The following is a 27,567-nucleotide window of genomic DNA, read 5'->3' as shown; positions in this document are numbered from 1 at the left end:
AACATATGTCAGTATCATTCCTCGTGGGACGATCGTGCGCTTGGAGTCAATCCACTAGAAACGATAATACTCGTTAGCACAACAGACACGCGCTATTCAGAAGATTATAGAGCTCTAGTTCAGAAGCAAATCTTTCCGGATTGGTTATGCATTGTGTTAAAACCCTACGGGCGACAAGAGCTGGCGTTTTGCTCATCAGGAATGCTGGAAAATGGGAAAGAGTTGCGGGAAGTTTGGGGAGAAAACACTCACCTGTTCGACCGTTACACACGAGCGCATCACCAGGGCAACATCCTCGCCAGCAGCACGCTGTCAATGAGACTGACGCCGCGACGTACAGGTAATAAATCCCCTGACAAATAGATAATAAATATACTTTTTAACAATTATTTTTCCAGGACTGTCTTCTTTAAACGTCGTATGCTTTGTTTTAAAACTGTTTTTGTCTTGTGTTTTGAGCAGGGAGAAGGTGGTTTCTGGGTTGGAGGACTTGTTGTTCTACACCATTACCCAGGGAGAGGAGAAAATCTCAGTGGCGCGTTTCCTGACAGTGAGTATTATTGTGATAACGTGCTTGTGTGTGAGCTGTCATGACTATATTCTGTATATCAAAGGGAATAATAGATGTTCTGCTAAAGATGTACCTGTATGGTTTTTGGTACTAAAGCTGTCAACATTTTGCAAACATACACTTTTGATGTTGTTGAAAGTTGTTCAGCAAGGCTGCATATAATTGATCAAAAACACTATAAAATTATGTGAAATTGTGAAAGATTATGTTCAGTTATTTCTCAAACTATTTAACAGAGAAAAAATTTTAAAACACATTTTAAACAATAGATGTGATAAGTTATTATTATTAATAATCAAAATTTAAACTATTAATTTAGTCATTTAAAACGTCTAATTACCAATTTCCTTTGTCTTTACCATGATGACTGTATATAATATTTTATTTTTGCAACTCAACTATTATTTATTATATTATTATTCAACTTAAAGTGACATTTAGGCATTTATAACGTTACAAAAGGTGTTACTTCCACAAAAAATATTAATCAAAAAGGATCTAAAGTTTCTGAAGGATCGTGTGACTGAAGACAGTAATAATTACACCATATTTAATTATTATTGGATCACCATAATAATTTATATAACACCTATAATACATTACATTATAAAACAAAATAAAAATAAAGAAGCATAGAAAAGTAAAAAAAAAGTAAAGATTAAAATACAATTTCACAGTTTTATTGTTTTATTGATCATATAAATGCATCCTTGGTAAGTAAAAGACTCTTCTTTTCTTAACTTTTGACTGGGACTGTATTTAAATGGTTTGTATTAGTACACCACCCCTGCGACAACTTTTTTGGATAGTGTAGTAAGATTAAAATAGGCATTTTTATACTTACATAAGTTATTGTCATAAATCTTAAGTGTTATATAATGTCACTAAAAATAGACATCAGATTCAGACCAGTGACTGGGCTCCATTAAAGCCTCTAATAAATATACCTATTCCCAAACATTCTTGGATCCGTATTTACATCTTAAGTTTACTTTACATGAAGTAGTAGTACACAGAATTATGGACTGTTTTGACTAAAATAACTGATTAATCTTTGAATTTCCAGAGCACCGCTCATTTCCGCTGTCTGTGTGCATATGTGCTCCAGTGTACTCTAGCACACATGCCACCCAGAAATAGACAGCCATTAAAAGTGTTACCTCACTTACACTGTGTGCAATGCATGTGTATTTATGTGCATGTGGTTATGTTGTCTATATTTGATGGTCATCTCATCCAGCTGCAGTATGAAAACTCACATGCTAAATCACTAACTGCAGATAGTAAGACTCTACCAAATTGACCTTTGTTGAACTCTTTTATTTGACTATTGCAAAACTCAAATAAAACAATGTTTGCACTTTTTATTGTAAGTATTTGACGAAAGGGGTGCCAGTTATTGTAAATATATATTGCATTTATGAAAATAGTATTTTCTTGTTGACCACACTGCCAATAATGGTGAAGTAAACATAGTATTATTTACTGTCTTAATGCATGCTCTATTAATGCTTGATTTGTATTTGAATACAGTATGCACTTAAATTTACATTATTTGAAATTTACACTGCAAAATAACTATGGCTATATTATGCAGCTACAAAATTTGATCAGATAATTATATAAAAAAAAGAATTTGTACTGTTTTAATGCATTTTATTGAGCAGTATAATACTATTTAAAGGTTTGTCCTTTGTAAGATTTTTAAATATATTTGAGGTTTTAAGTTTCTAGATATATTTGCAATAATAATATGTTTTTTATTTAAATATCTGTTTTAAAATGCAATTTATTTCTGTGATGGAAAAGCTTAATTTTCATCATTTATTACTTCTGTCTTTGGATTCAGATGATCTTTCAGGAAAGGGGTTAATCAAAGTTATTATTACATTATTATTATCATTAACGGTGAACATATTATGTTGCTTAAAATTTGTGTGAAAACATTTTGGATTAAATTGTTGTATTAGAATTGCTTGTGCTGTCATCATGAATAATATTACTATTAAAATTATATCAAGATTGAATGCTCTATTTTGACGTTAAAGTTCATTTTATTACTTATATTAGTTGTTTTCAATCTTTTTAGACTCCAAAATATGATCATCTTAATCATATTTGATCTTATTGTTTTATTAGTTTTATTTACCATAACATAATATTTGGTTCTATTCAATCAAATTTTTCATTTAATTATTTATTCATTTATTCAATGGATTCTAACATGCTTTTCCTCCAAACCTTTCCACTGTCTCCCTTTTTTAATGTTATAACATCCTAAACAAGTAGTTTATTCCTTATATTATCTTATTATATTAAATAATACAGGGTGATTCAAACAGAATACCACAACTTTGAAAATCGAGAACTCTGCAAAGAAGAAAGGAGAGCTAAGCTCATTCTTCGGTCAATTTTAGGAAGCTCTGAAGGTTGTTGAGTACTCTTCACATTGATTAATTACCCAAGGTTCCATCATGTTTCTTTGATTAAATACAGATTTTTCAAAGTTGTGGTATTCTTTTTGAATCACCCTGTATTATTGTATTATCTGTGCAATAATTGTGTAATTTAAAAATTAAATCCATGATGTTAAAAGTACATGTTCTTATTCTCAAAGGCACTCAAAAGCACAGGTTTGCAGACGTCTGACCCCCGTCTAAGAGACTGTATGCGGCAGATCCACCACGCAGTGCAAGACTCGGTTGGAACAGCAATGATGGACCAAGAACTGTTCAGAAAGTGAGTGGAAACTGAGGCATTGTGTTTATGTGTGTTCTCCGTGATATGTCAATGCTTCGCTGACAGTTTATGAGTCACAGCTGTTATGATATGTACATACACTCACATGCCATTACGGGTGAATGATGGCGCAATGTTCTTGGAAGACTCTAAATACAACCAGTCAGTTCACCATGCACATATCATCACATACAAATACTTGACCCAACTTTCCACTTCAGAGCCAACGTAAATAATGACAGGTATTATATTTGTACGCTACCGGTCAAAAGTTTGGGATAAGTACATTTTTTAAATAGTTTCTTAGAGAAACCTGTTCTGCTCACCAAGGCTGCATTTATTTGTTCAGAAATAACAGCAAAAACGTTTTAATTGTTAAATATTATAATGTATACATAATGTATTTTGGTAGAAAATTATTTTGAAAATCGAGACTTTAAAACAGTTTTTTTATTGTATGTAGTTTAACATTGTATTTATTTCTTTGATTAAAGAATCATAATTTTATGGTCGTTACTCCAATATTTATTGTCATGTGATTCTTTAGAAATCATTACTGTATATTATGATGATTTGCTGTTCTGTTATGAACAGTTAATATTGGTACTCAATTGATGCTATTGAGTCCTATAATTATTAATGTTTATTTAATTTTTTTTTTCCTGTTATACTAGTTTTATGAAAACTGCTATTTATTTTTTAACGATTATTTGATTAAATGAAAATTTAAATTAACAGCATTTAAAAATATATATTATATCTTGTTTCTTGTCTTTACTTTTACTCTTGGACAATTGAATGCATCCATGATGATTAAAAGTAAATAAGAGATTTTTATTGACACATTTTCAGTGAAAATAGGAAGCAGCACAACAGTTTAGAACAGTAATGATAATAATAAGTGTTTATTGGTCAGCAGAACATCACGTTAGTAAGATTTCTGACACTGAAGACTGAAGTATTGATGATGCTAAAAAAAAAGCTTTAAATCAATGGAATAAATGTACATTTAAACTACATTCAATAGGAAAACAGTTCTTTTATGTTGTAATAATATTTCACAATTTAACCTAGCTTTTGAAAATTGCAACTCATGTAATTTCTAAGGTTCTTGATGAAATAAAGTTTAAAATAGTAGCATTTTTAAAATCTTTTAAAAAATGTATACATTGTCTCGTCAAAGGACTCTTTAACAATGGAATGCATTCATGGTGATTAAAGGTAAATAATGCATTTTAATTGATACATTTTTGACAAAAATAGGAAGCAGTCCAAAAGTTATCAACACTAATGACAATAAAGTGTTTCTTGGTCAGCAGTGCATCATATTAGAATGATTTCTGAATGACTATGCGACACTGAAGACTGGAGTAATGAAGAATTCAGCTTTTAATCAAAGGAATAAATTAAAATATAAAGTACATTCAATAGGAAACTAATTATTTTATCTTGTAAGAATATTTCACAACTGAATCTAGTTTTGTGAAAATTGCAATTCATATAATTTCTAAGGATTCTTTGATGAAAGTTCAAAATAGCAGCATTTTAAAACTCTTTTTTAAAATTTAGACATAATCTTGTTTTACCTTTTCCTTCTGAACAATTGAATACATCCAGGATAATTAAAGGTAAATAATAAATAATAAATCTCCCCGCCCACCGTTCACACATGCGTGTCAGAGCCGAAGAGATCTCTTTATGGCTCTGATGGGTGTAGCCTCTCCTGTTGCATCTCACCTCAGATAAACAGCACAGTGGCAAACAACAACGAAGCAGATCTCCCTTGATTAGTAAGAACTTTCCCCATGGTTATTTGATGTATTTGTTATGGAGTTATTTCAACCCTTTCTGTAACGGTGAGTCACACACAGACTGTAAAAGATATGGAGGTAGTATCCGTGACGTCACCCATAGGTTTCTGAACACTGCAAAAAAAGCTACAAGTACTGCCTTTATTACAAACATGCACTGTTTTAAAAATGTGTAAACTTGTGAAACTTATTTTTGAGGTGCAGATGATCACACAGAGCTGAACAGATCTTTTAATTCCAGTTGCTTTGCGCAAGTCTCGCCTTTTTTTCTTGATATGATTTCTATGGAGACAAGTTAATATGCGGCTGTCAATTAAATTGGGGGCTGGGAAAAACCGCATTCCTACGTCACGTTGCAGCGGGCCTCAAAATGGGAATTATTTTTATACTATTTTTCATTCATTCATTCATTTTCTTGTCAGCTTAGTCCCTTTATTAATCCGGGGTCGCCACAGCGAAATGAACCGCCAACTAATCCAGCACATTTTTACGCAGCGGATGCCCTTCCAGCAGCAACCCATCTCTGGGAAACATCCACACACACATTCACACACACACTCATACACTACGGACAATTTAGCCTAACCAATTCACCTGTACCGCATGTCTTTGGACTGTGGGGGAAACCAGAGCACCCGGAAGAAACCCACGTGAACGCAGGGTGAAAACATGAAAACTCCACACAGAAACGCCAACTGAGCCAAGGATTGAACCAGCGACCCAGCAACCTTTTTGCTGTGAGGCGACAGCACTACCTACTGTGCCACTGCGTCACCGATCCTATTTTTAATAAATAAAAAAGAGAGGCTTCTGTCAGAGGTGTTTCTGTCACCCCATTATGACTGTGGACACACCAAACCTACACACAGTTCTGTCCAAACAACTTACAAAAGATGATTTTCATCATAGGTGCCCTTTAAATTAATCAATTGAAACTACATTCAATAGGAAAACAGTTATTTTATATTGTAAGAATATTTCAGTTGAACCATCAAAAAAAAGCATCAGTGTATTGGTCAGCACAAGAGGCTTCTTTTACAAAGATTTGTAAAAATCGTACTGATCCCAAACGGTTGACCTGTAGTTTATGTGCATCTACCTGCGTTCAGCTGTAAAGCTAACCAGTGATTAGAGATAATGCGTTTGTTATTCCACTAAGGCACAGCTTCTTTTGAAACCATTCAGTTGGCTTTAATAAACACGGATCATATATCATGTCCTGCTATGTTCGACTCTTAGCACGTTACAGATCACAGGTGGCTGTTATGTCACATGAGCATAAGTGTGTTTCTGTTTCTAGATGTGTTGGCAGTAATATAGTCCTCCTGACTCAAGCTTTCCAGAGAAAGTTCATCATTCCAGACTTTGAAGCGTTTACCTCGCTCATAAACCATCTGTATTGTGACGCACAGACTCAGCAAGGAGGGAAAGTAAGCCATAGATTTTCTTTATCGCTGTTTCGGAATGACCTTGGCCTTAACAAACACATTTATCAACATATGTTCTCTGTTTGTGAATGTGTGTGTTTGCACAGGTAGCAAACTACATCCCTCAGCTGGCGAAGTTCAGTCCAGATCTCTGGGGAGTTTCTCTGTGCACAGTGGATGGTCAGAGGTGAAATACAGTTTATTTACTCATATTTATGTAATGAGAGAAGAGTCCAGAATTAACTCTTTGCACCGTGTGTTCAAATAATGCCCCATTTGATTAAATTGAACATTTTATGAGCACTGTCTTTAAGAAGTTAGGAGTAAAGAGCCAGGCAAGAGAATTTAATTGAATTTAATTATTTAATTGAATTGAATAGGGTATTTCTATTTATTTTATTTTTTCACTAGTGAAATAATCATTATACTATAACAAAAATAAACTTTTATTTTATTTTACAAGCCATAGTAAAATTTCTGTGTTCTGTGTTGGATATCAGAATGGATTTTATTTTTTTATTTTATATTATTTTATTTATTTTTCCACTGGTGATTAAAATAATCATCATACAATTACTTTTTTTTTTTTTGCATTAGTTTACATTTTATTTTGCAAGCCATAATAAAATTGCTGTGTTGTATTGTATGGATATCAGAATGGATGGATATTTTATTTTATTGTTAGTTAAATCAACTGAATATTATTAACTTTCAAAAAGAGCCTTAAAAGTCATGTGATACTATTGAAAATTCAGCTTTCCATAGCAGCAATAAATTGCATTTTAATATGTTGAAATTGTACTAGTATTTCGCAACATTGCTACTTTTTTTAAATAATTGTTTTTTAGGGGTTTTTCACCTTTTATTGGGATAGGATAGTCTAGAACAGACAGGAAAGTATTGGTAGCAGAGAAAGGTGAAGGATCGGCATAGGACCTTGAGCCAGGAATCAAACTTGGGTCGCCATGAGCCCAATGGTGCTATATGTCGGCACACAAGCCTGGCTCCAACACATTACTACAATTTTTAACTACCTTTTTGATAAAAAGAAATACAGACTTGGTCAGCAAAACCGAAGCCTTTCAAAATCATACTGACCAAAAATATCTGAACATTTTTACCTTTATTTATTTATAATTATGTTTTTACAACTTTCTACAATTTACCTTTCCTTTTTTCTTTTCTTTTTATTTTCTATTATTTCTTCAAGAGTGCATGTCATCGGTAGTAACATTTATTATTGTCTTATTATACTTACCATTTAACATAAGGTGGTCAACACCAGACAAGTGCAGCGCTGCATCACGTATAGCAACTGGAGCAACAGATGTCACACACCATGTCACATTTAATTCAAGACAGCAGTTCAAAACAGATATTCTAATCACCAAACAAGCAGTACAGTTCGAGGATGAACCAGTGTTGGAGAAGCTACTCTGAAAGCTCATCAGTTAAATAAGCTACTGAGAAATTACATAAAAATGTAGCTACACTGTAGCTATGCTACAAATGACTAGCTATGACAAATAGCTGCATTGAAACTATGCATATATATCAACTAAAAACTTAAATATCAACTTAAAACATATATATCAAATAAGTGAATTAATGTGAACGAGGAATCTCACAATTAAAATATTTTTGTACTTTGTTAAAACATGCTAAACAATTGTGATATCAAAGCTTAATGTTGTATTACACACTGTTATTTTATTGTTTGATTACAAATTGTGTGGCAGGCGGCTCCATTTTAGTAAGAAATTATATTGAAGGCCTCACACGACATTCTTGCTTCATGTTAGAATATATAATGGATTTTATTTCAATTATTGTATACTTCAAAAATATCATTATTATTTATAAACTAGCAGTAATAACTGAATAAACAACAATTAACAATGGCTGTTATACACCATTTAAGCATATGATCTTGTAAGATGACGATGTGCTGCTTCACACCGTTGTAGGTTCACAAAAAATGAATGTAACCATTGTCAATCTGTACCACAGTTGCTGGAAAACATAGTTAGCAACTGAAAAATGAAGTTGTGCTAGTAGAAGTTGTGCTACTTGAAGCTAGCAACTCCACAACACTGGAAAGAACGAAGTGTCTTCAGTGATTTTAGAATACAGAGTCTGGAAAAAACAGAACAGAACAACCTTCAAGTATCTTTATTGTAATAGCTCTCTATATGAAACATATACACGTCACTATATCCACAGAAAGACCAAGGTTTTGCTATAAAGATATACAATATATAATCTACATTTTTAAATATGTGGTGTTAAAGTTTTAAATGGTGTTTTTAACCTTAATCTAATTTTCCATTTTAATTACCCAACAAGCTTTTAGTTTTGGAAAAATGACTATATATTTTCCCCTCTTTCCTTGGTTCTATCACTTTGAGCTTTATTTAGTGTCTTCCTATATACACAGGCATGCGGTAGGAGACACGAATGTGCCATTCTGCTTGCAGTCGTGTGTGAAGCCTCTGGAATATGCTCTAGCTGTGCACGAGACTGGCAGTGAACACGTGCACAGATATGTGGGGAAAGAACCCAGCGGCCTCAAATTCAACAAACTGTCTTTAGACGAAGAGGGTGAGAAACCATTACAATATGTCTTATTTCTATTTTGGTTACTGAGAAGTCTTTCAAGTAGAATGTGGGCACATCAAATTATGCAAATATAGTTTATTTATGCACATCTGTGTAATTTGAGAAGATCCCAGAATTAACATTTCGCACAATATTGGTAGTATAGAAAATGAGCTTTAATTCTTTTAAACGTTGTAATCAGGAAGAGATTACGATTGAAATAAATTAAGTGGTTTTAATGAGCAAGGATGCATTAAATTGATGGTGAATGCATTTATAATTATACTATAATGTCTATTTTTCAAGTAAATGTTGTTGACTTAAACTATTCTTTAAAAGGCTAAGAAAAAAACAGTTTCTACAAATATATTAAGCAGCACAACCATTTTCAGCTTTCATAATAATGAGAATGTGTTTTGTCCTGGATGATATTCGAGACTCTGAATTGGTCATATCAAAGTCATCTCATTTGTTCTATTGCTACATGGAGTCTGGGATTAAGAAGAAGCTGTAAAACTGTCAGAGCTCCTTTCTCTATAAAGCTTATCAATGCATTTCCTCACCTCTGAGGAACATTGCATCTGCAATCTTTACTGGATCTGTTTCGAAATCCCTTCCATTCAACATGATGCATGTGTAAACTTTTTTGTTTTCCCAGAGAAGCCCCATAATCCCATGGTGAATGCAGGAGCAATTGTAATCAGCTCTCTCTTAAAGGTAAATGAATATTGTTTTGGAGAAATTTCAGGTGATACTTCTTAACAGACATTATTTTTATTTAGGTTATATTTTTATTTACTTATATAATTTTCACTGTCGCTTAAAAAAACCATCATTCATTCATTTTTTTGTCGGCTTAGTCCCTTTATTAATCCGGCCTTGCCACAGCGGAATGAACCGCCAACTTATCCAGCATGTTTTTATGCAGCGGATGCCCTTCAAGCAAACCCATCTCTAGGAAACATCATACTATTACAAAAAACGTAATTCTATTTTGCAAGCTATAGTAAAAACTGCTGTGCTGTGCAGTTTGGATGTCAGAAGTGACTATGATGGTTTTTATTGGGACAAAATAATATTTCAGTCCTTTCCTTTTGCCTTGGCTTTAAATAGCTGAATAAGTGTGTGTTTGTGTGTGTGGAGTGAGAGGGTGGTTCTTTGTGGAATGATCACATATTAAAAGCTGTTAGTGGTCAAGAGGTGTGTCTGAACAGCCAATCAGGAGACGAGCTGAGAAATACGCCTTTTAGCTCATTTTTAAAAGAGGTCACATTTTCTGCAGTCAAAATCACTCGCAGCTTTATAACTGCATTGAAAGTTTTTAGAGGTTTAAATGAACTGAAATATCTGATCAATGTATAATTAAGCGTCTCTTTACTTTTATTTCAAGTTTATATAGCTTTTACCTTTGCCCTTAAATAAGTTACACAACTTCACATAGCGCAGACACGCAAGAGTACTTTTTAAGATGAAGACATCTCAGCTCGCATTGCACTGACCTTTGCACAAGGGACTCCCTTCTGGACCTTGTGGAAGTTTAACATCACCTTAACATCCCACCTTAGGACATGTGAAACCTGATATTGTTCCCAATAAAAGTTTGGCACCACCAGTTCATGTTCTGTTACTTAACTTCATGCCTAGTGCTGCTGTGCAATGCAAAGTATGACCAATCATAATGGTGAGCGAAGGTGCAAAATTCTTTCTTTCTTTATGCTTATGAAAGGACTATTTATATGGTTTGATATGCTTTCAAATGCAGAACACATATTAAGTTTACTCATAACAGATTTTATAACTTTCTAATGGATGACACTCATGATCTGTTCATTAATGCATATGTACGCACTGCCACCAAGTGTCTAAATATGGCATTGTACTGCTGAGAAACGAACTCATTGGATTCACTGTAACAGAAACTAGTTTTACTAATGTAAATCGTTTTTTATCCTGTTTGACTGCAGTAGAATATATGAACGTTGAATGTGTTGTGTTTTACATCTGACAGTAGAGATGTCCAGTTTAATAGCATTAGCAATGGGTTAGCCCCCAGACATCACGATTGATGAATTACTAAAACAGTGTAGTTTTTTGAAGCAGCTATTTACAATTTAAAGGTAAATATGGGTAACACTGATGAGCAATAATTTTTTCAAGTAATAATCAAAGATATAATTCTACTCATTAATCAACTTTATTAGCCTTTTAAGTGAATTAGCAATGAACTAGAAATGGAGACTCGTAGTGTAATTAGCCTAATATGTTAATAGTACTTTTGACTTAAATAAATTGACAATATTAATTATAACCCCAAAAATAGTATTAATTATAATTGCAAGATGTTGATAAGATTGATAAGATGTACTTAAGTCCTACTGACTTACTTGGGTAATTTAGCATTTTAAACAATAAACATTGTACATTACATCATAAGTGCACTTTTATGAAGTGTGATCACATACACTTTTTTATGGATTATTTGGTAATGTAATTTCATCTCAATTACTTTTCTCTCTCCTTTACAGCCTGGTTACAACAAAGCAGAGAAGTTTGACTATGTGAGTACTGCGACATCTCCATGATATAAAATATCCAAAGTGTTTTCTGATATCTAGCTTGTTATAAAGCAGGGTGTCTGCAGGGCCTTAAAAAGTCTGAAATTTCAAAAACCACATTTTAGGCCTTAATAAGTCTTAAATCAACCGAAACATAGTGTTGTAAAAGCTGTACCCAAATGGGCCAACACCCATCCAATCACTAACAATGTATTTCAGTAAAAGTTTAAGAAACATTTATTTATTAACTTTAATGGTTTTTTTAAGGTTTTAGCTTGGCCATTAAAAAAACCTTTAGGGTTTAGTCTTATGTAACACTGAAATTTCAACGGAGTTCTTTCTTTGGGTCAGATGGTGGATTATCTGAAGAGAATGGCTGGGCGAGAATATGTTGGGTTCAGTAATGCCACGTGAGTTTATAACTTATTTATATGAAATCATAAACTCTTAAAGGATAACCTATAATCTGTGATTTCTTGCTTTTTTAAAGTTTCCAGTCAGAGAAAGAGACCGGTTACAGGAACTATGCAATTGGCTATTATCTCAAGGAGAAAAAAGTAAGCGTCAATTTGTTGCTTTCATGCATATAATGACAGGACTTATTTAAAACTTTCTCACATATTATTTTGTCTTCTCCTCTAGTGTTTTCCTAATGGAGCTGACATGACAGCAGCTCTTGACTTCTACTTTCAGGTAAATAAGCATTTAATGATCATTTCTATGGAAAAATTAAGAGGTAAAAATTCTTGGATTCTCTGGATTTATTAGGTATGGGCTTGAGAAAAATGCTCATATTTAACTTTTTCTATTGATCTGATTCTTCCAAATTTTAAAATATAAAATATTGTCATTACAATGTTTTTTTTTGTTTTATAGAAAAAAAAAATGGTCTGAAAAAAAAATTGTCTTCATTTGTTATTTCACCAAATATAAAAAATTTTGACATTAAAACTTTGGTATTGTGTTATCTAAAATTAACATTAACATAAATTTATTTTCTCTGAAACCACATTTTTTTTGTCAAAAAATTCTATAAATAACCTTTTTAGAATAGAAAGAAATGTCATCTGTGTTTTACTTACATAACTATAAATCCAAAGAAACTTGAGAATGCCTCATTTCATTGGCTGTAAGGTCAAAACTGCTTTGTTGAGGTTGGGAAAACGTTTTTTTTTTTTTTTGGCGTAGAACATTTTATGATTTCATTCTCAATTTCATTTATGCTATTATTGGTATCTCTGAATAAAATACCCCTTGTAGAACTTGCTATTACTGCTCATACCACACTACTAAACATTTCTCAGTTGCGTTTTTTATTTTTTCCTTTCAGCTGTGCTCTATCGAGGTGACATGTGAGTCAGGCAGTGTCATGGCGGCTACTCTGGCTAATGGAGGGATCTGTCCAATCACAGGCGAGCGAGTGCTCAGTGCAGAGGCCGTCCGAAACACTCTCAGTCTCATGCACTCCTGCGGCATGTACGACTTCTCTGGCCAGTTTGCCTTTCACGTGAGTCTCACACACAACAACAGAATTCCTCAGTGCGATACAGTACACACACACACAGTAGATGCTACATCTAGATCAGAGGTGTCAAACTCAAATTAGGCTGATTGGTAAAAATGTCCCCTAGTGTGGGCAAAATTGATTAAATCTCAGTTTGCTTACATTTACATTATTGTTAAATGTACTAAAACAAAATATTTTACATGAAAACTTGTGTTTTTCCCAAAGAAGATGCTAGTCTCATTTTTTTGATTGAAGATAATAGCAGTGATAATAGGATTATTTTATAAATAATTTTAATATCAATATTTTGACAAATTGAGTGTTTTTTATTATCATGCCTTGGAAGGTTTTGGGATGCCATAAATTGACCATAAACTGTGAAAAAATATGCACGTGTAGTATCCCATGACGTCATCCATAGGTTTTTGAAGAGCGCAAATAAAGTTAAAAGTCGCCATTTTGTTCCATCGACTGGGGGAAACCAAAAAAGGGAATAGAGGCAGAGTGTAAGCGTAACTACAGATGCATGCTGGCATTTTGCTTAGATGGGCTTTTGTTTTAAACGCTTAATACTTCATTGCTATATCTAGTATTTATCTAATACTATAAAGTATTTAGACAATGTTGTAATAATCAACCGGAATGGCAGTGACCATCAAGACCTAGCTGTCACTCAAGTGGACATGCCCTTAATTTTGCCGACTTAATAAAACCTAATATAAAGGAAACTGATGAGTTAAAAAATTCACCCCCTCACAGTTGTCATGAAGAGTAATATTAGCTAAATATACAAAAAAAAATTACCAGGCTATAAAAACGTCTCTTTCTGCTATAAAGTTGGCCATTTTAACATTGGGGTCAATAGAAATGTGCACTATAATGAAGCCAGGTCAAGTGAATTTCGAAGAATTGCAGTTTCAGTTACTTCCGTATTTGCTTCACAAGGTAGAGCAGGAGTTTGCTGCTTGACTATGACACTAAAACAGCAGAAAGCCCTTGTTTTAATGAGTGTTTTAATGACAGTCATGGTGATTAGGTCACTGAATGGGCCATTGAATCACTGACTCATTAAAAGCTGAAGAAATCCAATACTCGTTTAATCCATCTAATAGTTTTGCTGAATGCAGAGCCCCATGTCACTTGCTCTAGATTACCCGAGGAATGTTTTTCCCCATCATACAAATTTTTTGCTTGAGTTCACTTATTTACTTTCACGATAGATGGTATAGAGGTGAATTCCATGTCTTTGTATTTGTATCTGTGATCTATATATGAAGCTTTTTCATTAAAATCTCTGTCTCCCACCCAGGTGGGCTTGCCTGCTAAATCTGGGGTTTCTGGTGCCGTCCTGCTTGTGGTTCCTAATATTATGGGTGTGATGTGTTGGTCTCCGGCTCTTGACCGTGTGGGAAACAGCATTCGAGGAATCCACTTTTGCCAGGTATGTTCTTTAAGATCTCAGCTTCTGTGTTAGTTACACTTAACAATAAGGATTATTAGTTAATGCATTTACTAACATGAACTAATCATGAACAACACATGTACAGCATTTATTAATCATAATTGAACATTTACTAATGCATTATTAACATCCAAGTCCATGCTCGTTAACATTAGTTAATGCACCATTAATTAACACGAACTAACAATAAACTGCTGAATTTTCATTAACTAACGTTAACTAGCATGAACAAATACAGTAGTAAATGTATTGTTCATTGTTTGTTCATGTTGGTAAATGCATTAATTAACATTAACTAATGAACCTTATTGTAAAGTGTGACCTCTGTGTTTTATTTAGGTTCTTAGACCATTAACTAAATTGGTTTATCTCCTAGGAGCTGGTCTCTCTCTTTAACTTCCACAACTATGACAATCTAAGACACTTTGCAAAGAAATTGGACCCTCGCAGGCAGACAGGCCATGAGAGGGTGAGACAGCAGAGCAGATTTTTTCAGTCTCACAGTGTGAAGTTGCAGAGTTTTGAGCTCTGATTATGTTTACGATATTGCAGAACAAGTCTGTGGTGGATCTGATGTTTGCTGCGTACAGTGGGGATGTTTCAGCTCTCAGGAGGTAAGCATCTCTTTTTCTGGCAAATAAAAAACATTTAGATATTTTGATTGGAGTGGTCTTGTGACACTCATTTGTTTCACAGAATCGCTCTCTCTGCGGTGAATATGGAATTGACTGACTATGACAGTCGTACTGCTCTACATGTGGCATCAGCAGAAGGTAATAAAGTTTTTTTTTTTTAGAAATTTTAATATTTATTTACACAAAACCATTCAAGAGTTTAAAGTCACAAATCAATTCATTCTGGGATCCATTAAACTGACCACAAATATCAGTAAAACATTTAAGCAAGTCACGGTTGGCAGGAATGTACCCTGGATTCATTAGATGCGTCTTGTGATAGATGTTCCTTTTCTCAAGCTGATTTGACACATATGCTTTGGTGTTGAGGCCCTGGGGGGGACATTATTGCCCTGTTCCTCAATAGGTATATTTATACATCTTTATTAGCCCGCAGATGAATCTTATTCTACCGAAAATCCTCCACACCCCCATACCCACCTGGTTTGAAGATGTGATGTCTTTTCTAAAACTAGAAAAGATTAAATACACACTAAGGGGTTTGGTGGACAGGTTTTATATGTACTGGGAACCTATTTTTTCATATTTTAAAAATCTGAATGAATTACCCTGCTGTTAAATAATCTGTATATCTCTTTGTATCCACTTCGTGGGGTTTTTAATGTAGTTTGTGCTGCCAATTTTTATTTATTTATTTATTCCTGTTATTTGTAATTTTTTGTTTTAATTCTTTCCTCCATCATCACGGTTAAGTCAAGACATGCATGACTCCAGACTGTTTAATGATTGTATTTGAACTTAACTATTGTGCTAAGCTGCCTTGGGATGTTCAGTGTTTGGGGTGGGACATGGAAACTAGAGAAAAAGAAAACTGTAATGTTTATTGTTTTATTGTGTGAAAACATTATTTTCCTTCAAAAAATAACAGCAGTAAAAATATTTATAATATTACAAAATATTTACATTTTTATAAATGCTGTTCTTAAAGTTAGTATTTTTGACATTTGTTATAATGAGTTTTTGTTGAGCGTTAATTTAGTATTTTAAATTGATTGCTGAAGGATCATGATAGAATTAAAACTGGATAATATGCATAACATAAATAAATATACTTATAAAAAAGAATCCCAACATTACTGTTGTTACATTTTTGATGAATGTACTATTTTAAAAAAACGATCAATAATTACACACCAATATTTTTTTTAATTATTAATTCTATATTTGACCTGCAATAAAAAGGAAACTTGTTACAGCTTATGCCTAGTTCAGACTGCATGATTTTATCCCTGATTTTGGCTCGCCGACAGGTTTTGAGAAATCGCCGACAAATGCCTGAAATCACGGGCAAATCGCTGCTTGTGCACGTGAGTGACAATCACACAGTATGAACTTTCAAAGACGCGATCTGAGAGAATCGCCGATGAGTCGCAGATGCCTGTTAGATATTTGGCGTGCTATATACTTCGTGTTTTTGGCTGTGAGATGTAGTTTGGACGAAGTTGTCGGCGATTCTTCCTATAGTAAAGTCATGCAATGTGAATGTCCCTGTCGCCGATCCATCTTGCAGTGTAATCAAAGCAGCGACGAAACGCTAGCCCAGATAGTCATGCAGTGTAAAAACATCTGTGACACGACTACTTTGAAAATCATGCAGTCTGAACTCAGCATTAGTTTGCCTTTTAAGCAAGTTTTACCTAATTTGTGATCGGCTAACAATGCTAAAAATCAAATCTGGCATTAGTGCAAACAATAAGATTGCATTTTTTTAATGACTAGTATGTATTATTAAATGCAGAGTAGTTCACTTTATCGTCTCCATATTGTGAACTAATGAAGAGTGAATGCTCTCTATTCAGTAATGTCTCTATTGCTTATTTTTGTCTGGAAAATTGTGTGTTTTTGTTATGGTTTTCTCTTGGCTTTGTACTGTTGGTTAAAGGTGCTCTTTGCTTTTTGTTTAAATAGTCTGATTTCACAGTCTGCTGCATTTTCAATCAATTTATGCCCTCACAAATTGCTCTGAGAAAAAAAAAAGAAAGAAAACAAAGCCCATGCCGTTGGAGCTTTTCAGATTCACTAAAATCAATCCACAATTCCAAATATAGACCAACTACAATACATAGTCTGAGTTTTACAGTAACAGTTTGTATGCAAACATTTTATGCCGATTCAAACTAGAATGTCAGTGTGAAATCACCATTATCCTTTACTAACAGGGATAGTTCACTCAAAAGTAAAATTCTCTTAATAATAACTTCTCATCTTGTACCAAATCCCTTAAACCTTTGTTTATCTTTGAAACACAAATCAGGATATTTTGGATGAAATCATAGAGCTCTCTCATCCTCCAAGGATAGCAATGGCCCCAACTCGTTTAAAGACCAGAAAGGTACCAAATACAGTCAAAACAGTGGTTCACATGTGTATTCAGTGGTTCAATCAGAATATTATCAAGCTACAAGAATACTTTTGTGCATGAAACAAGCATGAAGCAGTGGGTATCGCTGTTACCTCACAGCAAGAAGGTCGCTGGTTTGAGCCACGGCGGGGTCAGTTGGCATTTCTGTGTGTGGAGTTTGCTTGTTCTCCCTGTGTTCGTGTGGCTTTCCTATTGGTGCTCCGGTTTCCCCCACAAGCCCAAAGACATGCGGTACAGGTGAATTGAATGTAAATTGTCTGTAGTGTATGTTTGTAAATGAGAGTGTATGGGGGTTTACCAGTAATGGGTTGCAGCTGGAAGGGCATTTGCTGCGTAAAACATGTGCTGGATAGTTGGCGGTTCATTCCGCTGTGGCGACCTCTGATTAATAAAGGGACTAGGTCGAAAAGAAAATGTATGAATGAACCACTGATAGTATATAGTCTGTTTTGAGGATGTCTCCAAATCATCTTATATGGAGGATTATCTCAGATTTCATCTAAAATATCTTCATTTGTGTTTTAAAAACAAACAAAGGTCCCAAGTGGTTTGGAACAACACAAGAGCGAGTAATTAATAATATAATCCTCATTTTTGGGTGGACTATTCCTTTAATTGATTATTAATCACTTCATCTCTATGAAGTGGACCTTAAGTCTGGAAATTAAGTTGAAAATGATTACTAACAGCATGGATAACGAGTCCTAATGATCAAATCGTGACATCTAAATTGGTTGTAAATATATTAATAGGTCTCTAAACTCTGGTTTCAGGGCACTTAGAAGCAGTCAAGTTTTTAACAGACACCTGCAAGGTCAACCCCTATGTAAAGGACAGGTACTGCAAACCCATGCCCATTGTTCTTTTTCTGCTTTGTTTTTGTTTCATGTGTGTGTAACACTCGTCCATCTGTTCTACAGATGGGGAAACACACCTCTTGATGATGCGATGCAGTTTGGGCACAATACGGTGGCCAAGGTGCTCCAAGAGTATCAGAGCATTTACACACACACCCTACTACCTGAGGTGCTCAGTGCAGACACATGCCCCGATTCCTCCATTGATGCAGATGAACTGAAGAGCATGGAGACTCTAGAGAGTTTAATATGAGGGAGAAAATCCCAAACCGCGGCCTCTCGCTACTTCAGGGATGCATGTGGGTGTTAGATTTAGGACAAAGCCCCGTGTAAAGACACACTGAGCAGGTGCACGCAGGTGAGATAGTGCTTCAAACCAAAGCTCTGCTGTATGTAGATGTCAACTAGCTCCTGCTAAGGGTTTGCAATGGTCATTACTGTAGTTTTACAAACCTCCGTTATGTCTACGGTGGGATTATGAAACTGCCAGGTACTTCCAGATCATTTCTGGTACTGGTCCTCAAGGACAGTTTGTGGTTTGTACTTGGACCAATTTAGATGCTGAAGCTTCCTTTCCCTCAAAGTTATTTTACTGTAATGAAAATTTATGTAAAAGGTCACCCTTGATTCAAAGTTTTCGCAGTAATCTTAGACACTAGAAGGACTCATTCACTACCTATTTTATGATTTGATTACAAGTGGATAATGTTAAGTAAAGGTGGACACTGGGTGTGATGTTTTGCATTCAGACACATTAGACTGGATTTTTAATCTATTTTTTGTAAATGATTAACATTTTACGAGCTTTCGCAGTATTAGATTAAGGCTGCTTTCACACTAGCACTTTTGGTTCACACCCTGGTTTTTTTGAGTTCAGTATGTTTAGCTAGTGTGAATGTGTCTTCTGAACTCAGTTGCACACCCACAAACTGTCTGGTAGGTCTGGTAGCTCAAACTTGCTTGGGAGCAGCAGCTTATTTCATATAAACAAGATTAGATCGGGTCTTTTCACGCAAAGGTGAAACTCAAAAAGTATGTACCTAATGCTGATATTTTCTTACAGTATAGTAGTTATATACACTTGGGAAAATAGTCAAATAGTTTTTAAAAAGTTATATAAATATAACATGCAATCTGCAATCCGAAATAAAAGTAGGCCCATTAGACTGGGGTGGTTCTCACCAAGGGGTTTAAAAAGAATGTTTATTATTATGGACTTTTTAGACACAAACAAATACTATTTTACCAGCTTTAGTATACATTGTGTATGACAATAGACATGCACAATATTTGTTTTCTTTAAAGGAATAATTATTTATGCAGTCATGCACGTGTTTTGACAGCTAATATGACGCTGATTTGATGCATTGAAGAAGTTGCAGACACCTTTAAATCTTTTTTGATACAAAAGTAATTTAAACAGCCAGTTTTTCCTTACAACGATTAAGAAAAACTTAAACAGGCCTAGGCTACTATAATAAAGAAAATCAGCTCTAAATGTAAAATAAAATAACTTGCTAAATACTCTTGACACATAAGTGTAAAGCCTGCAGCCCACAACAAAGGTGTAAAGTTATTACGTATCATATTCAACAAACCGTTTACTATGAATTTGATGTCATTTGGCTCACATGGATAATTGAATATTATTCAGATGATGTCATTACGCTGCTGTGTCGACAGCCAATACATGCAGTGATCTCAGATCAGTTCATCCAGACATTTTAACCTGATTTGCGAACTTGTTTAAAGACAAAAATTAGCCAGAGATTAAAGGATCCAGGATCTGTTAAATCATCTTAGATCATTTAAGCAAGGTACCAAGAACGAACCGCAGAACTGCAAGATGTAAATAAAAAATATATATATTTTCAAAATGTTTATACATTTAAAGTTGCACTGAATTTCGGAAAACGATGCTGATTTTAAAAAGAACCAAAACAAAAAACATATCCCAAAGCCTCTCTCCTTTATTATATTTAGGGAATCATAAATAGACACCCCCCTTTCTGCTGATTGGCTGCAAGTGTGTCAAATGCATTTTCCAAATATTTGAGAACTGCACCTTTAGGAATAAAGTAATGTTAGCTAGAATTGAAAAGTTTAAATAATTTAATAACAATTTTAAAAATGATTGTAAATAGCTTCTGAAAGTTCTGTTAATCCCTTAAGATGTTTTATTTAATCTATTTATTTAAGCACTTCCTTTATTAAGCATTACAGCTTAGCCTTAACTACATAAAACACTTATTACTACTGCACGATTGTATATATATATATATATATATATATATATATATATATATATATATATATATATATATATATATATATATATATATATATATATATATATATATATAAAATTGTGCAGTGCAGTCAGGGCTTCCTATATATATATTATATGTAACTTGCAGCACTTGATATCACATTTCACACACACCTCATTTTAAAATAGGGCTGGGCGATAAGGCAAAATTTCAATCTCGATAATTATTTTCCATATTGAACGATGATAAATAATTAGATTTATAATGGTTCCCCATTTCAAAAGAGTAATCCAACAATGACTGAAGCTACAAAAATTAGAGAATCCATTAAATAGCATTACATATTTTCAGCTGATAAATTTTCGGTGGCCAAATATTCTTTAATATGAACTAATATGAACACTTTTAGATTCCCATTACTGTACATTTCTAATATGTGATTGGCTCTTAGATCAATATGGAGTAAAAAAAGTCCAGAGCTTATCATTGTTATTGACATAAATTATATCACGATTCAATATAATAACGTTTATCGGCCCAGCCCTTCTGTAGGAAATAGGTTTGTTACTGAAAAATGTTAAAATCTATTGAAACTGTAGAGTTGTAAAAGTGTTGTGTTGAAATCCGTCTGGTCATATATTCAGCCATTTAAACTACAACTCTTCTCGATTATCTTGCATCCGGCCTTGTTTACGAAGTACAATTTGGTGTAAATTTAGCAGGCCATCTATCAGGACAAGCATGTGTGCACTTTCAGCTGCGGTTTGAGTAGTTTATTTATGAATCATTCTGGAAATGCCATAACATTGCTTTGCCTGAGGAGGTTCACGCGCCAGGGCTTTCCATAATGTCATATGGCCATCAAAGCCGTTCAAGCTACTAATAACCATCAGATAAATATTTAGAGCAGGTATCTGTATATTTGTACTATTTGTAAGACGTTTTGAATTTCTGAAGCTTTTGAATATGTTTTCTAAGTTATTATTTAAATTAAAATGTTATATTGATGTAGGGCACAAAGCTTCATCTGAATGCTGAATGTAAAAGCATTGTTTTGAGAGAAATTAATGTATTTAAAATTGGTATATGTATGCACCGTATTGCTGGATACACATTTAAAGGATTTGGAGGGAAAAAAATTCATATTAAAAATGAAAAGAGTGCCTTTGTTATGGATGAAGATGGAAAAGTATAATAAGACAAAAAAAAAGTATGTACAGACTGTAAATAAAGATCATGACTGGTATATAGTGTCTGTTTATTGAAAAAAAACATCTTACACTGTATTTGATGCACATAAGAAATCCGTTTAGAGGATGTCAAGTATTCATATGTTGAACATTAGTTCATCAGCATTATATCACAAACAGTAGACTGAGTTTATACTTTCTCCAGCTTAGTGGACAAATCTGGATTAATGGCAGTAAAAAAACGACTGTGTTCCCATTTCGTAAGGCCCCTATACTTCCTTTTTTCTATCCATTAAGAGGCATGTAGCATCCATGTGTGAATGAACACGAGTCACTGAAGCCCAGCTGGGATCTCCAGTCCCGAATGTGTGAGTAACTCCCCGTCCCAGAGAGCAAACGCAGGACAGACGGCCGAGCGGAACTGTGTTTTTATGGTATGCACCACTTCATTTTTCTGGGTGTCCACCAGACTGAGCCGTCCCGCCTCGTAGTCCAACAAGAGCCCGACTCGATCCGGTTTCCCAACTAATGGCACCGGGACCTGCTTCCCCATAATCATAGCAAACCACTTCCTCTGGACGAATGCGAACACCCAGGAAGTGGAATTGGTGCCTACGCATTCGTCACGGGACGTGGACTCATCAGCCACTCCGACTCTAAATTCATGAGACTTCTTAACTGTGATTTCCCAATAGTGGCGTCCAGATTCAATAGGGGTGTCGGCGAGGACCACGGCCCAGTCCCGGAAACGCAGAGGGGTGTCCTGTACCAGAGACGGGTCCACACCAAGCATTCGATAGATCACACCAGTCTCTTTCTTAAAAAGATCCAGGCTGCTGTGAGCGGTTCGCTCATCAAGCTTAAACTGCACATCTGCAGAGATATAAATAATATAATATAATATAATATAATATAATATAATATAATATAATAATCATTCATTTTCCTTTGGCTTATTCATCAGGGGTTGCCACAGCGGAATGGACCACCAACATATCCAGTATGTGTTTAACACAGCGCATTACCTTTGAGCTGCAACCCAGTACTGGAAAACATCTAAAATAAATTAATTATAAGCCAAAGAAAAATTAATCAATAATATAATATAATATAATATAATATAATATAATATAATATAATATAATATAATAAAGAAAAAAGCTTTATGTTTTGTGCAATGACAAATGTTCCTGTTGTAGTTTTATGGTACTTTTGGGGTTAACACAGTTAAGCCAACTATATACATATTTCTATAGTCTCTAAATGATCTGTAATGGTCATTTGATTTATAGATTTAGCTAGTAAAAGGCTTTTTATTAAATCACAATACTGTTGTGGTACATTATTTTGCTGTTAAATTACTTTCACAACAAGTGAAAATGAAACAAATATTTTGAAAAATTATATAAATTACCACAGGAATAAATATATATTGTCACCAGTATTTTAACATAAATGCTAACTATACTAAAGCAACTTAGGTTTGCTTGAGAATCTTTTGTTTCAAATGGTACATCACTCTGAGCAAAAGATTATTTGTACATATGTCTGTCATCATACTGCATTGCCAGCCTATTTGAATGTTATCACTGGGGCCAAACAGAATCTGTGGACATTTTCTGCCATTTCTGCGCAGAATTTTGTAAAAAAAAAAATTTGCAGATGTGGACTGATTTTGGGAGTACTGGAACTAAAAACTTATACTAAATAAAAAATAACCTTTTAAAATCCAATAAGATCGACTTAACTGGTAAACAAAGCAAGAGTCGTATATAATACATCATACAAAAGACAGAAAATATTACTTTACAAACTGTTGTGTAAATAAATCAATTGAACACTTTTAATTTGGTCAATAATATTACTGAAATTAATTTAAAAATAAAAGTAAATAAATAGACTCAAGGATGAGCTAAAATCAGCATTTGTCTGTGCGCATAGATTCTGTGTGGGCCTAGTTATCACTCGATTGAATGGGCATTATCAGTGGTTATGAGCTGATAGATATGGACCAGTAGGGCCCTTCTGCACATACTGATAGGCTCAGAAAGTTCTTATCCATCCACATCCAATTATTTTTATTGTTTATTAAATTGACCATTAATTGTATTTTATTGACATCTACCCCTACCACAACACTAAACCCAGCCCTCACAGTAATGTAAAGGCAGATCTGAAGCTGAAATCTTCTCTTTTAGTATAGTTGATTAACCATGTGGATGGATTATAAGAGCCTTTTGAGAAGGCCCCTACTGGCCCATAACTATCAGCTGATAACCACTGATGACGACCATTTAATCGAGTGATAACATTCAAAGTGGGTGGGCATTACAGTGATTTGTTCTGCACATGAAAACCTTCAGAAGTTTGGATCATTGAAATGCAACATCATCTTAATAAGACCTATTATTGGGAGGTAAAGAGTGACATCTACTGTTATCTACATATATTTATATGCATTTTATGACATGTGTAGTCTGCTACATAAAAGCATACCAAATTTGCTTTGTTTGAGCCTCCAAATTAGGATTTTGTTATCTGAGCACAAGTTTCATTTTGTCCTATATCTGCCAATTGATATTCAATTGATATACATACTTTTGCTAACTTTTTTTCTGATTTGACTACATTTTGTTCAAATTATATGAAAACAAAATTCTGCTAAATTAGTCATGCAAAATTATTATTTGTGTTTAGGAATTTCTGCTTTGTGAATTTATAAAGAGCACACAATGGAATGTATTAGCGACATTTATAACTTCAACATTAAAAAAACTTTTTATTACAAATTAAACTTCGATATTTTTACCATTCCTTCAGACTGGACTTAAGACCTATATGTTAAAATCAACAAAAATAGCCACCCAATTTAATCTGGATTAAGAGGTTTTTGTTGTGTACCTTGTACTTTTTCTAGTATTTTGTAAGGGTTACTAATAAAAGCGGTACATTTAATGGTGACTGTTCAGTATTTAAAGTTAAACAGCAAATAAAATGACAAAAAAAGATTATGAAGTTTAATTATATAAACATTTATTAATCCCTGACACTGTAGTAGTAATGAGAGCATGAGACTTTGCTTGTATTGTAGTAACTTTGAAAATGATTTTTTTAAGAGGAGGACTCTCGGTAAACGAAGGAACATAATGTTCCCGTTCATCGAGCAGCTCACAAATATTAAAATTATTAAATTAAACAGACATTTATACTGAGTCACTGACACTGTTTTGCATAGTATTACCATCACCAGCTTGTGCCAGCTGACTGGCATCGCATCTCAGACACGTGACTCTTCATACGTTCCACAACAAAACTCATATCTATGCGTAATGTATTTTAAGTTAGTAAGCTGAGTACAATATCGGACACTAACAATTGATACGAGGAAATATTTGAAGTGTATTAATATTCATAAGCATGATATGAATTCTTCTGACCTCCAGGTTTGACTGGAGTTCAACACTGAGGTACGTGCAAAACGTGCGTTTACTCACTGTTGCCTGAGCTGGCAGTGATGTACCATCTTCGAACTGTGAGGCTTTTTCCACGGCCGTGACCGAGTACTGCCCCTAAGGATCTGCCAGTCAGACGGCAAAAGACTGCCATGCCCGAGGACATCGCCATGTTGCTGTCCCATTTATAGCGCGGTTTGCTTCACAGTTTCTGTCGCAAGGTTGCGCTGAGCAAAAGATTGCGCGCTGCCGCCCCCTGCCGTTAAAGAGATAGTTCACCAAAATCTACATTTTCTCAACATTTACTCTCACTCAAGAGGTTGTAAACTTATTTTCTTCTTCTTTTGAAAACAAACATGATATTCTAAAAAAATCATTTGTGTTTAACAGGGTGAACTATCTCTTTTAAAAATAAAGAGCCCATGCAGGGATGTATATATCAAAGGTGTCATTAGGGATATTCTGAGCCAGAATTATTTGTTGACATATTAAAAGACTATATTTAAGGATCACAGTACAGCTCCAAAATACAAAATATTTACCATTGTAAATCATTTTGCCACTATCTTTCAAAGCATTACGTTTTAATGGGGTACGTGGTTCACTACAATATCACAGTTTAAACTTTAGTTGAAGAGTCTGTCTGTGTGAACATAAACAACATCTCTGAATGTAATATGCTCAAAGTTCAATGCAAAGGAAGAAATTGGCTTTTACAGAGATAGGTTAGCAAAGCCTACAGTGAATGAAATTTGGGGACTACAAAAGTATACATCCGGGTTAGTGAGAACACAAATGCTTCAGGTTACGCGCACACACCCTGCACAGCAACGCAGACATCCCCAGTTGGGAAAAGTAATTTCCGGTGGACACAGAGATGATTTGCGGGAGGAGAGTGGGTGCCTGAAGAGCGGGGGAAGGGGGGTTGGGGGGTTTACGTGTGCGTGCGACGTATCTGAAGAGTGATAGGGGCGTGTGTGCGCGACGTATCTGAAGAGCATGGTGGTGAGTTGTGGCTGAAAAGCTGTAGGGTTGAGTTGTGCCCGACGTACCTGAAGAGCTGGGAGGGATGCGGTGGAGACTATTTAAGGACTGGGCGGGAGACGCGTGATTTCCGGGAGATTGTCATTCATTTGCGGGCGTCCAGGAGTCTCTATGCATTTGCGGGAGACTCCCGGAACATCCGGAAGACTTGGGATGTCTGGAAACAGGGCACGGCCAGAGTCACTGTAATGTAGCAGAGAGAAAGCTAAAATGCCTCTAAACACTGCTATTTCCACAGAGCTTGTTCTGTTTCTGTATGTGGGCTTCCAGGGGACATGGCACAAAGACAAAAATGCTTACAGTTTAATTTTAATTATCTTCTAGAGAATTATATATATATATATAGCATTTGACAAAGGAAAACTTTCAGAATCTCTCCCAGTTAAGGGCTGGATTCGGCTAAAAACTCTTTAAAGGAGCAGCTATATATATATATATATATATATATATATATATATATATATATATATATATATATATATATATATATATATATATATATATATATATATATAAAAGAAACTTGTCAGATTTTAGAGAGCAGGCATGAGGTTCAGCTGTGTCCTCTTAATTTTCTATCTAATTCAGTTTCACCCTGACATAGCTACACTGACTGACAGTATTGGTGCCAATCTGCGAATCACAGCACATTATGTTTGCTGACCAATCAGAGCCTCTTGAGAGCGGGCCTTTCAGCGGAACTAGAAAATATGACTGTCATTTTTATGTTAGCTGAGTAGCTGTAAATAATTAAAGTAAGATTTATGAAAAAATAACATGATTTTGTACAAGTTAAACATGAGCACACATTTCTTTGCATCTTCTAAACACAACCAAGCCTTAAAAATACACTCTGGACCACCCTTTTAAACGACATTTTCTATTATTTAAGATCAAATAAAATGTAATATTAATACACATTCTTGTGTTGTGTAAATTTTTTCTTGTAAATGTATATATGTTACACTGATTGATGATGGATTATTATTTCTCCTTTACTTTAACATCTTAGACAGACATTATTTAA

General features: G+C 34.4%; 2 protein-coding genes across 4 annotated transcripts; one reads left to right on the top strand and one right to left on the bottom strand.

The window, feature by feature from the left end:
- Positions 1-22,098, top strand: gls2a (glutaminase 2a (liver, mitochondrial)). Of its 3 annotated transcripts, none has more exons than XM_021472052.3 (18): positions 1-340; positions 463-550; positions 3,189-3,310; positions 6,422-6,551; positions 6,656-6,735; positions 8,986-9,149; positions 9,805-9,863; positions 11,672-11,704; positions 12,053-12,111; positions 12,192-12,258; positions 12,344-12,394; positions 13,032-13,208; positions 14,518-14,649; positions 15,047-15,139; positions 15,223-15,284; positions 15,367-15,443; positions 18,501-18,564; positions 18,648-22,098. In XM_021472052.3, the coding sequence occupies exons 1-18, from the start codon at positions 147-149 to the stop codon at positions 18,835-18,837; spliced, it is 1,842 nt and encodes a 613-aa protein (XP_021327727.1). In that variant the 5' UTR covers positions 1-146; the 3' UTR covers positions 18,838-22,098. The 3 variants fall into 3 exon arrangements, 2 of the variants coding, with proteins under 2 accessions (XP_021327727.1, XP_021327726.1); XM_021472051.3 differs by having other exon boundaries at positions 460-550; positions 18,648-20,225; XR_012384284.1 differs by lacking the exons at positions 18,501-18,564; positions 18,648-22,098 and adding an exon at positions 16,980-17,332 and having other exon boundaries at positions 15,367-16,566.
- spryd4 (SPRY domain containing 4) lies at positions 22,096-25,695 on the bottom strand. The gene is given in 2 exon segments (NM_001002477.1): positions 22,096-22,917; positions 25,539-25,695. Coding segments are annotated over 2 exon segments (672 nt in total). The 5' UTR covers positions 25,669-25,695; the 3' UTR covers positions 22,096-22,375.
- Between the last annotated feature and the right edge of the window lie 1,872 nt (positions 25,696-27,567).

Source organism: Danio rerio, chromosome 8 (genome assembly GCF_049306965.1).
Source record: "Danio rerio strain Tuebingen ecotype United States chromosome 8, GRCz12tu, whole genome shotgun sequence".
NCBI lineage: Eukaryota > Metazoa > Chordata > Actinopteri > Cypriniformes > Danionidae > Danio > Danio rerio.
Note: the sequence above shows the minus strand (reverse complement) of the source record. Positions and strands in the feature narration are given on the sequence as shown.